This window comes from Typopeltis vanoorti, chromosome 19, assembly GCF_054136105.1.
Source record: "Typopeltis vanoorti isolate ZY-2024b chromosome 19, IOZ_Tvanoo_1.0, whole genome shotgun sequence".
NCBI lineage: Eukaryota > Metazoa > Arthropoda > Arachnida > Uropygi > Thelyphonidae > Typopeltis > Typopeltis vanoorti.
In genome coordinates, this window is record NC_143567.1 from 75,155,114 (window position 1) to 75,168,244 (window position 13,131).

Here is a 13,131-nt window from a genome sequence, read left to right on the forward strand (position 1 = left end):
ATTTGAGCATTAGAATTGTTTAAAAACTATGAAATCATAAGACAAGATAGGCCTACAGACCAAAATGGAGGAGAGCTTCTGACACTAATCTGAAACTTGTCATATAAAGTTGTTGAGTTAGACATAGTATCAGAAGGAACTGAAATACAAGGAATCCAAATACTGGAACCAAGTAAAAAGCCATTAAACATATTCAATTGTTATCATCCTCCTGACAAACCTGGCCCAAATCTTTCCATCTATCCCATCTCATTGAAGAAAACTCCATTATCTTAGGAGACATGAATAGCAAACACCTGTTATGGGGTTCTAAGGAAATAAATCCAAGAGGAGAAAACCCTGAGTAATTTCTTAGATGAAACAGGGCTAATAACTCTCAACAGTGGAGAACCTACTTATCTGTCTCATTCTTATGGTACAAAAGATGCCCTAGATATCACTGCAGTATCTCCTGATCTTCACAACAAAGCTATTTGGTCTCTTTTGGAACCAGTAGGAAGCGACCATACTCCAATATTAATCAATCCGAACCCAAAAATGACTAGCCCCACCCAAAAAAAAAAAAAAAAAAAATCATTGGAACTTCCAGAAGGCAAATTGGAAGAAATACAAGGATGAAGTAAATAAAATGCTGAAAGACCACACATACCATAATGACTTAGACAAAGACTATATAACTTGGAAGAATACTATCCTAAATGCAGCAAAGTATCCCAAAGGGCTACCAGGAGAAAAGTTATTTCAAACTACACAAAGGTTCACCAGGAACTTTCCAGTAAAATAACTAAACGAAATGAATTATTTGATATCGTAAAAATTGAAAGCTCTCCAGAAACCAGGATTGAGTACAAGATAAATGCTGAAATTAAACAAAAATATAATATATTACAAAGAACTAGGTGGCAAGAATTTTGCCACAACTTAAATCCAAACACTTCAGATACCAAACTTTGGAAACTGACTGCTAATTTACAAAGAGACCTACCAAAGGCAAGTGAGACTAACACGCTAAAAGATCCATATGGAAATATCAAAATTGGAGATAGAGAGATCTCAAATACCTTGGCCTTTCATTTTCAAAATATAAGCAAACTAGAGATGAATACTAGGAAAGACCGTCAAATATCAAAACAGGCTCAACAGCAGAAAAATGCTGCAACTCCCCAAAATATCAAAACAAACTATTCTGGGATCCATTTAAAATCTCTGAATTGGGAGATTGCCTTCGAGAGACTAGATATAAATAAATCATCTGGACCAGATAACATACAAGGAATTATGATCAAACATCTTCCTTCCCTAGCGCTATATTGGCTACTTCGCCTATACAACAATAGCCTAAAACAAGGAAAAGTTCCGAAAGACTGGAAGACAGCCACAATCATACCAATCTTAAAGCATAACAAACCGCAAGACCAACCAGGAAGTTATAGTCCAATTTCACTGACTTCAATTCCAGGCAAATTAATGGAAAAAACGATACTCCAATGTTTGAATTACTATCTAAACAAAAATAGTATACTACCACATTTTCAGGCTACCTTTAAAAGAAATCACTCAACAACTGATCAACTTTTCTACTTAACCAAGACAATTCAAGATAACTTCCGGACCAAACCTGCCAAATCCACCATTGCAGCTTTTATAGATTTTAACAATGCCTTTGACAAGGTGTGGAGGCAGAAACTCTTTTCCAAACTTTGTCATATTGGAACAGAAGGGAAAGTTCTTAACTGATTTATGACTTTCTAAGAAATAGAACAATTCGAGTTAGAATAAATAATACCTTTTCCAAGAAAGTGAAAATAAGACAGGGACTCCCTCAGGGTAGCATTTTGAGCCCACTCCTTTTTTCCATCTACTTAAATAACTTAGATAAAAATATAAATAAAGAAACAAAGATAGCTATAGTTTGCTGATGATTTGGTCCTATTCTCATCTCACAACAACCTAGAAACAGCAGAAGGTCACTTAAACAAAGCCATTGAAAGTTTAGCTACATACTGTGAAAACCAAAAAAATCAAAATTAACTCTACTAAATCAGAAATCTGTGTTTTTACTATTAATAACCACCTCAGAAAGTGGAGACCAAAGATTAAGCTAAACAATCAACTAATTACATTTAATGAAAACCCCAAATACCTTGGAGTTACTCTGGATCCATCGCTAAGCTAAGCTTCAATAAACATATCAACAATGTTGCACTCAGAGCAAAAAGAAGACTAAATATCATGAAAAGTATTCCACTCAGGTAAAGAGTGGGAAGCCGATGCTAAAACCTTAAAAGTCACATATACCTCTATTATCCGTCCCATAATGGAATATGCTTCACCAATCTGGATGCAAACATCACAAACCAGTTTAGACAAGCTTATAAAAATTCAGAAAAATGCAGCTAAAATCATATGTGGACTAAGGAATACAACTCCTGGAAAAATAGCAGCATTCAAATCCAACCTTGTTCCTTTAAAAATTAGGTGGCAAGAAAATCTTACCAAATTTGTAGAAAAAAGAGCCAACCTTGTACATCGTAGAACAAGTGAACTTTTTAAAAACTGGAAACCAACAAACAGAATACAGAAAAAATCAACAATGCATGAAATCATAGAAAATAAAATTCCCTTGGATTGTCCAAATAAAATAGCCGACTACAGCATTTCCTCCAAATCAAGACAGGAAAAATATAGTTATCAATTCTGAAATAGGGAAACATGAGAAAAAAAGCCTAGAAAACCCTGAAATCTTGAGATCATTATCCCTTTCAAAAATAATGGAATATGGACCTGACTCAATAAAGATCTACACAGATGGCTCCAAAAATCCAAATGGCAATTCTGGGAGTGGCATACTGATCTATGGCTCTCATAATATAGAACTAAAAACAACTAACAGTATTGGATGCAACTCATACCATGCAGAATTAATAGCCATTAACACAACACTGCAATATTTGGACAAACAAAACCCCAAGGAGTTTATACTTTTCACAGGTTCCTTAGCAGCCCTTCAAGCTATTAAGAACTGCTACACTAGCCATCAAGAAATACTTAGAGACATAGCAAAAAACATAAACAAACTACATAAGGATTCCGAAATAATCTTCCAATGGATCCCATCCCACATGGGATTAAAGGGAAATGAAACTGCAGATGAAGTAGCAAAAATGGCCGCAATCAAGTGATACCACAGATTTCGATTTTTTTAAAACCACCCAAAAAGAAAACATAAAAAGAACAATTCTTCAGGAAATGACTCACCACTGGCACTCAGCAGAAAATCCAGGAGCTACCATCTACTCCCAGTTTAATCGCAGTGCCACTACCATGATCTCTCACCTCAAGACCGGCCACACAAGACCAATCAAGTTTAGCAATGGCATAAAAGTCTTCCCCACCTGCAAAATCTGTAACATTGAGAAACCATCACCAATGCATTTGCTAAACTGTATGAATATTTCCAAATGTGAACTCTATAACAACCCAGAAAAGGTGCTGCATAAAATACATGAACTTGACCTCTATGATCTGGTGTAATAATACCATGGGATAAAAAAAAAAAAAAAAATAATAATAATAAAAAGAATTGTTAAAAGCAGTGTGGTCAGCTGTCATGAATGTTTATACATAGTTACTAAGGACAAAGCATTAGGAATAAATGAGAGGAATTTTGGCATTAGGCTTGATATCAGAATTGGAGATATTCAACACAGCTCTTTACTTTATGCTGATATTATACTGTTAAATAAATCCACTACAAGTCTACAGGATTCCTTAAGTAAACTGAATAATTGCTGCAATGAATTTGGTATGAAAATTGGTAATAAAATGACAAAAACTATAAAAATATGCTAAAACGCTGGAAACGTCAACTGCATCCTGATTTTTTTTTTTATTATTATTATTTTTTTTTTTTTTTTTTATATGTTGGGCCCATATACGAGAGGTTGGCTGGTCAACCTATAGTACTTTAGTACCGTATATGGGTAGTGGGATGGGAAAGGAGAAACTTGTTGACATTCGATTTAAAAGTCTGTATATTGTATTCCTTGGGAAATACATCAGGGAGAAGATTGTTCCACAGTACAGCGGTAACAGGGATGAAGGAGGAGGAAAAGAAATTTGTTCTGTTAGTTTCAAGGTGTACTGTGAAAGGATGTTGAGAGATAGCTGTACATGTTCCAATGGGTTTAGTACAGAGGAGGAATTATTGATGCTGTTTCAGATGAGCATTTACCATGAAAATATTTGTAGAATATACAAATTGCAGAGACTAAACGTCTATGTGAAAGTGAGGGGGAGGGAGTTGGTAAGAGATGGATCATTTATCAGTCTAATTGCTCTCCTCTGTATTGAGTCAAGCATTTTGAGGGAGCTTTTGGGATCCCCACTCCAAATGTGGGAACAGTATTCGATAGCTGGGCGGATTTGTGATTTGTATAAGGTTAACAGCTGTTTTGAAGTGAAGTAATGTCTTGAGCAAAAGAGAAAGCCTAGTTTTTTTTTTTTGGAAGCTGAGGATGCAATGGTTGTGATGTATTTATGCCATCACAACCATCAAAATTTCATCTTGTCTGGGAATTTGAGTGTTATCAAAAATAATACTGGGGGAAAATGGTTCTTTTTTTGTGGGAAATAAGACAGAACTGGGTTTTACTAGCATTGTAGTTAACGAGGTTATCTGAGCCCCATCAGAGGATGTCTTGGAGGTCTGAATTAAGGGAAGTTGTGTTTGATATTCTGTGGGTTGAAGTGAGTTGTATAGGGTAAGGTTTATCAAATGAAAGGGAGGAGTGTAACGTGCTGTCATCTGCAAAACTGTGTATTGGGTTGGAATGGAAATCTATAGAACAAGTAAAGCATTTCAGAAATTTAGGCACAATTTTTAGTGTGGATGGCAAACTAAACATGGAAATAGACAACAAAATTAGCAAGACTGGTATAGTAGAGAGTTGAATAAATAAATTTATATGGAATAAGACAGAAATTAGTCAAACACTAAACTAGTTGTATGCGACAGTGTTCATACCAGTTTTAACTTGTGCATCTGAGAGATGGGTTAGAAATGAAACACTTGCTGAAAGACTGGAAACACTGATATGAGAGTTCTGGGAAATATGAGAGGAGTGAACAGATGGCATCAATGGGAGAATCATATTAAATTAAAAGCAAGGATATTGGGAAGGAGCCTGACCAGGACTCAATAAATATGCTCAACTCTTGCTGGCAAGTAGCAGCAGACTGGGCAAAACAGAATTTTTTTCATCATCATCAAATTCCTGCTATGTACCCTCAAGGGGTGTATAGGATATGATAGTACTACATGAAAAAAATTACATCATTACTAACTTCCTATCTACAATTTTCCTCCAAATCAGTCTGTTACTTGGCAAGACTCCAATATTATCATTATCAGATCTTATATTTCTATTGTCTAAGGCACTTTGTACAGTATCAATCCACCTATATCTTGGTCTTCCTCTGGGTCGTTTTGCTGCCAACCCGGCAGAGAACACTTGTTTTGCTAATCTTTCTTTGCCCATTCTGTTTAAGTGAACATACCACTTGAGATTAGCTCTGCTAACGCATTCCTGGATGCTGACAATGTCAAGTTCTTTCCTAATATCCTCATTTTTAATATGATATTGCCATTGATGCCATCTGTTCACACTATAATCTTTCTCAGGACTCTCATATCTGTGGTCTCTAGTCTTTGGTCAAGTGTTTTACTTCTGACCCAGCTCTCAGATCCATACGTTAAAACTGGTTTGAACACTGTCTTGTATACAGCTAATTTAGTATTCCGACTAATTTCTCTCTTATTCCATATGAATTTATTCAATTCATTTCCCACCATACCAGCTTTGCTGATTCTGTTGTCTATTTCTATATTTAATTTACCATCTTCGCTAAAAATTATGCATAAGTAGCTGAAATGTTTTACTTGTTCCACAGGTTCTCCATTCACAACACAGTTGACCTTTTCAATTTTCATTGTCTTTGTCTTTTTATTGCTGACCTTCATACCATATTACAAGAGTTATTCAATTTAGTGAGAGAATCTTGCAGACTTGTAGCGGATTTATTTAGAAGTATAACATCATCCGCATAAAGCAAAGAGCTGACATTAACATCTCCAATTTTGATATCATGTTTAATACCACTTCATAATGTGATCCATATAGATAATGAATAACAGAGGGGATAATGTACATACTTGTCTCGCACCAGATTTAACATTAAACCATCTTCCTGTATTTCCTTCAATTCTAACTGCTGACATACGACTCAAATAAAGACTAAGTACTGCTTGATATAATGTCCCATTGACACCATATAACTGTAGCGTGTTGAATAGCTTTCCTCTTGGCACCTTGTCATATGCCTTTTTCAAATCAGAATTTTTTTTTAATTAATAAAAATAACTTTCTAAACAATTTTTTTAACTTTAAGAAAACACAGAAAAATGTATGTAAAAAGACTATTCTAGTAATACAAATTAATGCAATCAATTATATTTTATAAAAAATCAATTTTTTAAATGTTCTTTCTTTTTCTTAGCATTATATCACGCTTGGTGCATGGTCCACTGATTAATTAGTTGTGTCTACTTCTCCCATGGTGACCCACTCCATCTTGGGAGAGTGTATATAATTGTATGAGTAAATGTATGAAGGTGAAAGACAATCACAACCATCCATGCCCATGGCAGGATTCGAACCCACAACCTTTTTGGCTGGAGAGTAGATAAGCTAACCACTCAGCCAACCAGGCTGGTTTTTAATGTTTGTCCCATTCTTATTATTTAATGACTTCTTGTTGGAATTGCTTTTACACAAAGGAAATGTTCTCAAAAATAATGATAGCACCACTAATGACTTTATAGAACTATTGACTTATTGAGAAATATCATTAAAAAATATTGGAGTGGGGGGAAGAGTCATGGGTAATTGTGGCAAGTAGGATTTTGCATACTTTATTAAGTCCTGAGTTTGACATTGTTAGCAGCCAGGAATGTGGAAATAGAGCTAATCTTATGTGGTATGGTCACTTAAACAGAATGGAAAGGAAAGGTGAGCAAAATTTGTTGCCAGAATGGCAAGAAAAAAAAAGACCCAGAGAAAGTTCAAGATCTACTTGGATTGATACAATAAGAAGTGCCTTAGAAGGCCAAAATATATGATCTGACAATATTAGAGTCCTGACAGATTAACAATATCCTTCCCACCCCAGGGACCATACCAGGAACAAGTCAGCTAGCTAGTTATTCACATGTGATGACATTCATGAATATGATCACTCCCATACTTCATAAAGTTTTGGGAGTGAAGCTGTTTGCTAGAAGACATAGCAGGATCACAGATGCCCCTTCCACACTGAGTTAGTAAGACAATCACACAATTACAAACATCCATGCCCATGGTGGGATTTGAACCTACAGTAACTTGGCTGGAGAGGAGATTTGCTAACCATTCCACCAAATAGGCTGGCTACCAGGAATGTGATGATTTTTTTTTTTCTTATATCAATCCCACATGCAAAACGATACAAAACATATAACACATTAATGCCACATAAGTTTGTGTGTATGTTTGGGAGGGGGTAGGCAGAGTTTTCTTAATTTTTATATTTTATTTGCAGCATTAACAACCTGCTTATGCTGCTTAAACAAAACTGTTTATGCTGACATAGTTGATCTGTTTGGAAAGAGGTTAAAGAGTGGAGCAGGTAGTGTAAGCAAGCAACTTGTGGGCATGCCTTCCACATAAAGAAAGTCCCCAGTGTCCAATCTAGTGCATAGCCTCAATAGTTCCTCCTATATACCACCACACTCTAACTCAATTCAAGCACAATATGGCATAGTAAATGACTACTTTAATTTTTTACCAGCTAGTCAGGAAGTCTTCTGAATGTACCTTACTAGTACATTCAGACCCATGTAACATCTAGCTGATGGCCTGTGGAACCATGGTGCTGTATCCTCAAATGGCAGAAGACAAGGGGTCCCTATAGGGATACCAATGCTACATGTAAAAAGAAAGGGGAGGAAAAGAAATTGGAAACCCAGCTCTGGGGGAAGCACACATAACATCAGCCCCCTCCAAATAAGCCAGGATGTGGTGTTTCACCAGATGATGAAAGTTGTCTAGTACCTACAGTACTAGATATGTGCAACCTGAACCAAAAATTACCGATTAGTGAGATCTGGTAAACAGAGGAGAATATTCAAATACATGGAAAGGCTTATGTGCTCACAGTAAATGTTATTTATTTTCACAGTATTGATGACAACACAGAATGATAAGAAAATAATATTTATTAACTTATTTGCTATTATTTTACTGGTATTATAGCCAGCATCTTCAGAGCACAAAAACAGTTTGCCACAGTAAGCGAAAAAACAATATGGTATAACAGTGGAACTAGTTTAAAAAAATTGTAACAGACAACACAAGGAACTAAAGTCCTAATTAGGTGCCATCTATGTTGGAAAAACAGAGAAAACAAATATTAATTAGATCTTAAAATGACTGTCTCCCAGATTTCTGGTAAATTTATATAGCCAAACTTGTTGAGGTTTGAAGTATATTTTAAAGCTTCTGTTTATTTCAAAAACAATCTCTCTGACCTATAATGATTTCTGTGTAGCACTTTTGTTTTCTTCCAATTGATCCTGTGTGAAGTTGTATCCAAGGCAGGATCTGCTAGATCCAACTTGCCATAACGATAGTGCCAGATGTATTTTTTTATGTTCACTGTTGACATTCAAGTGAATGTCAACAGTTCTTCCTGTCTGTCCATAGTAAGCCCAGTCACAAGAACAGAATAGTTCATAACTCCGAATGTGATAAAGAAAAGAGTTTACATTTAGGTGAATGGATGAGAGTTGCCAATTTGACATAAGGTTTAAATATGGTGTGTAGCTGATATCTATTGAGCACTCAGATGTGCCTTGAATGTATAGGATGGTAACAGTTTTGCTGCAGTCTAGTCTGAGTGATAGGCAATGCTCTAAACTCCCCAGAAATCCCCTCTATTATCTATAAAACAAAATGATCCAATTCTTGTGTATAAAATACTTCTTCAGATGTAATCTACAAAACAATCAATTCACATACAATTATAAAGATGTATAATGCAATAGCGAAGCAGCTGTCTTTTATTATTTAAATGAATACAAGATTAAAAAACATTATTCATTCAAAAATTGAGAGGAAGTTAAGTTTTGTTCTGGGTTGTCAGAAAATTGTTTTTTTTTTTAATATTTACTTGTTTGCTTAATGATTTGGCAACTTCATTACATCAGCAATAACTTTTAACTATATTTTTAAACGTTTTATTCTTCTGAAGTGTGCTTATAAAGATATACAAATGTAGCACTCACCAAAAACTTTGCATGTTACCCATGCTTTTCCATGAGGTTCTCTGCAAAGTAAAAAATAAACGAAAATAAATCAAGAAATGTACATATATTTACAAATAAATTATTTCTATATCATAACTCCTATATAGTTATATAACATAATCCTGGTGGTAAAATATTGTGTATTTAAGCTGCTGACTGTTATATTATCTCATATTATCACTTAATGCAATGAAATCAAAGAGGTTTAATGCAAATTTTTAGATTACGACCCAACTGACTCCTACAAGAAAACATTAAAAATATTACTTAAAAATGCTATCTCATGGTGCTCTGAATTAACTAAAAAACCCAAATCTTTTAATTCTCCCCCCCTTCAATAAGTATATATAAGTTTTCAAAAAATTCATAAACCCAATAACTATCTCTGTCCTATAATACATGCTAATGACTCCCTGTAAATTATCAAAACAACTGTTAATGCCTATGCCGTCCACCACTCCCAAATGGCCATACTTCATCTTTTATATTAAAAAAATTCTAACCATTTCATCTTTTTAATTCAAAATTTAGTTGTATGTAGTTGATATCAAGTTTAGTTTTGACATCACTTCTTCATTGCCAATATCCTCATTTCTGACACATTAGCATTATTTAAAAATTCCCCTACAGCTCCTATACTACTGATGTCTTCAATTTTGTCATCAGTGGAAAGATGCCATATATAAGCAGAAGATATAACAATGGGCTCTCCTCCCCTAGCAAAGTTTTCTTTTATGAGTATTATTATCAGACTTCCACAGTCAACGACTCATCACGGGGGTCCTCAAAAAAAAAACACAGCTCACCATACCGTGACTTGAATGAATTCAGTCTCCACATCCACCACACTTCCAAGCAATGCATTCCAACTACCTACAAATTTTCACACAAAAATCTACTCCTCGTCCCCTTGCTCACAATCTCCTTACAACTTCCAGGGATGGCCTCTTGTTCTCTGTCTCCACCAATTCTATGAAAAATCTGATTTGTATTAATCCAGTAATAACTCCCTTCCCAACCTATATTTCCTGATCATGTCCTGCCTCATCATTCTATTAACTAGACTCAGCAATTTGCATTCTTTCAATCTGTCTTTATGCTCATTTTAGCAAAATGTCCCTGAAATTTCAAGTCTTTATCCACCAACATCCCCAGATCCTCTACGATATCCACATCAATCTTATAATCTGCATCCCATCTATGCTTCCCAAACTTTAATCCTTACACTTTGCTATGTTCAACTGGTAGCCCCATTCCTTCATCCATTCAAGTCCACTTATAAGACAACATATATTCTATTCCTCATAGTTCTCCCCAACTTTGTATAATCTGCAAAACAACTATATATCACCATTCAAGCTCTTTCCAGTATCACTTACACAGAAAGGAAACAGCAATGGCTCCCAAACAAACCCTTGGGGCACACCACTAGTGACATCATTTTTTTCCTCTTCTGGAATAGGATACTGCTCACTCATACACAACTTACTGATACCTATCAGACAGTCAATCTTCAATTCAGTACACTAATCTACTATCCAACTGTTCCAGTTAATTACCACAAATCATATGGCAATCTACCAAAGGTTTTAGCACAATCAAAATATACAACTGTATATGCATCTCCTTTATCCACTTCACCTGTCACCTTGTTATAGTAAGTAGATTGCTAAAACACGATCCTCCTTTAGCAAACCTATGCTGTCCATCAAAGAAAATGCTGTTGTTGTTGTCAACCTAATTCTGAATCATGGTCCTCACTAGCCTCTCTAATGCCTTTACCACAACTCCAGACAAATATATTTGCCTGTAATTCAAAACCTTATTCTTAAAGAATAAATGATTATAGTAAGATGACACAAATGGATGAAAGTAGGAAATTGGTAACTGCAGAAATAGGGAGGGTTTTGGTTCCATTGTATAAGGTCTTGATAAGGCTTGTATGGATTATTATACACAGATTTTATCCCCTGGTTTTCATGGTGATGGATATTGGGAAGGATTCAGAGAAGACTGACTAAGGTGATAACTGTCCTTTGGGATGTGGGATATGAAGACAGACTGAGGGAATGTAGTTTGCAAAGCCTTGTGAATAGGAAGAAGAGAGGAGATGATTGAGACATTTAAGTTGGCAAGGGTTATTACTGGATTAATGTGGAAGAAATTTTAGAATGGGGAAGGGAGCAGAACAAGGGGACATTCCTGGAAACCATATAAGGAGGGCATGAGCAGGGATATAAAGAGCAAATTCTTTTCATGGAGAGTAGTTGGTGAGAGGAATGCATTGCCTGATACTGTGATGAATGTAGATAGATTGAATGAGTTTAAAGCAAAGTTTGATGGGCTTTATATGTAACAGTGTGTGTGTTTCTCACATTGAGTCTTTTGACTCCATGGAGAGTTGGTGTTAATAATAATAATATATAACCCTCTTTATGAAGTGGAATAATTTTGCCCTCTTTTCACTTATTTGGAACTTGGGAAAAGCTAAGACTCGTGTACATTCCCTCAAGACATGCAGTGATATACCATCAAGTCCTACAGCCTTACTGACATCAAGTTTACTCAATTTCTCATATATCTTCTGCTCACTCATCAGTGGCTCCTTCCCTACCACTATAATGTTCTGGTTGATGTTACTTTCACAACGATAAAATACCTTTATGAATTGCTTTTAATATCTCTATATCCTCCTCAGTTGTTATCATTCTGCCATTCTCTTCAACAAGTAACATCTTTCCATAATCATTCTATCATCTACTGGCCACCTATTGAAAAATCTGCCTAGGATTTCTTTGGGTTTTATTAGTTAACTGCTGCTCATACTGCTCTTTTGCTACCCTTACCAAGGAAGTTAACTCTCTTGCTTGCTCTTCATACTCCTGGTGCAACTATTACCACCACCACCACTGTTCTTATACTGCCTCTTCTTCTGAACTGCATTCTTTCCTTTAGTGTTACATGGTGATCAACATTCGCTTCAGACAAATTATGGAGACTACAGCCATGTTAGAAATAATTATTTTAATTTCCTGATGTTTTGACCTTCATATTAAGGTCAAAACATTATCATCTGGAGTATAGACATATATATACAGAGACAAGTTATATATACTGTATTACATATCACACTGTATGTAATACAGTGTGATATGTAATATCACACTGTATTACATACAGTGTGATATTACCAAAGAGACAATGGTTTGATCAATGGTTATTCTACTAGACTGATCTCTAGTGAAAAAAATAAAATAAATAAATAAATAAAATAACTACATCAAAGCTATATTCTATTTATGACATCATCAGAGAACAATTTCATATAGATAATTTTATTACAGAAAAGTGATGTCCTAATTTAACATGAGAGTTCTTATATTAGAGTTAAGATCCTGGATTACTTATAATCGTATTTATAATTGACTCTTAGGCAGAAAGGTTATGCAGATAGAATATGTGCCTTCCATATTCTTGGGATTTTTAGACCATCATTATTGTCAAGATTAGGATGGTTGATAAGAATTTCACAGGCCTCCTTAAAGTTACGTTCATACCACATTTTGGTGTGACATAAACAACAGGTGCTTTTCCAGTCAATTCTATGTAGAGTATTCAGGGTATGATCAGAAAGGTCGGCTTTACCATAGTTATTAAATTTAATGTGCTGTTTATGTTCTTTTTTCTGATAGGAATTGTGTATCCTTTTTCTCCTATATAGAGCAAAT

General features: G+C 35.2%; 1 protein-coding gene across 2 annotated transcripts in view; it reads right to left on the bottom strand.

Moving 5' to 3' along the window:
• The window catches only part of LOC150096252 (proteasomal ATPase-associated factor 1-like), a 147,726-nt gene that overhangs the window by 125,627 nt on the left and 8,968 nt on the right, over positions 1-13,131 (bottom strand). For both annotated transcript variants that reach the window (XM_090408880.1, XM_090408879.1), the window contains exon 2: positions 9,383-9,423. In XM_090408880.1, the coding sequence (XP_090265006.1) occupies positions 9,383-9,423 (41 nt within the window). The remainder of the gene's footprint in view (positions 1-9,382; positions 9,424-13,131) is intronic.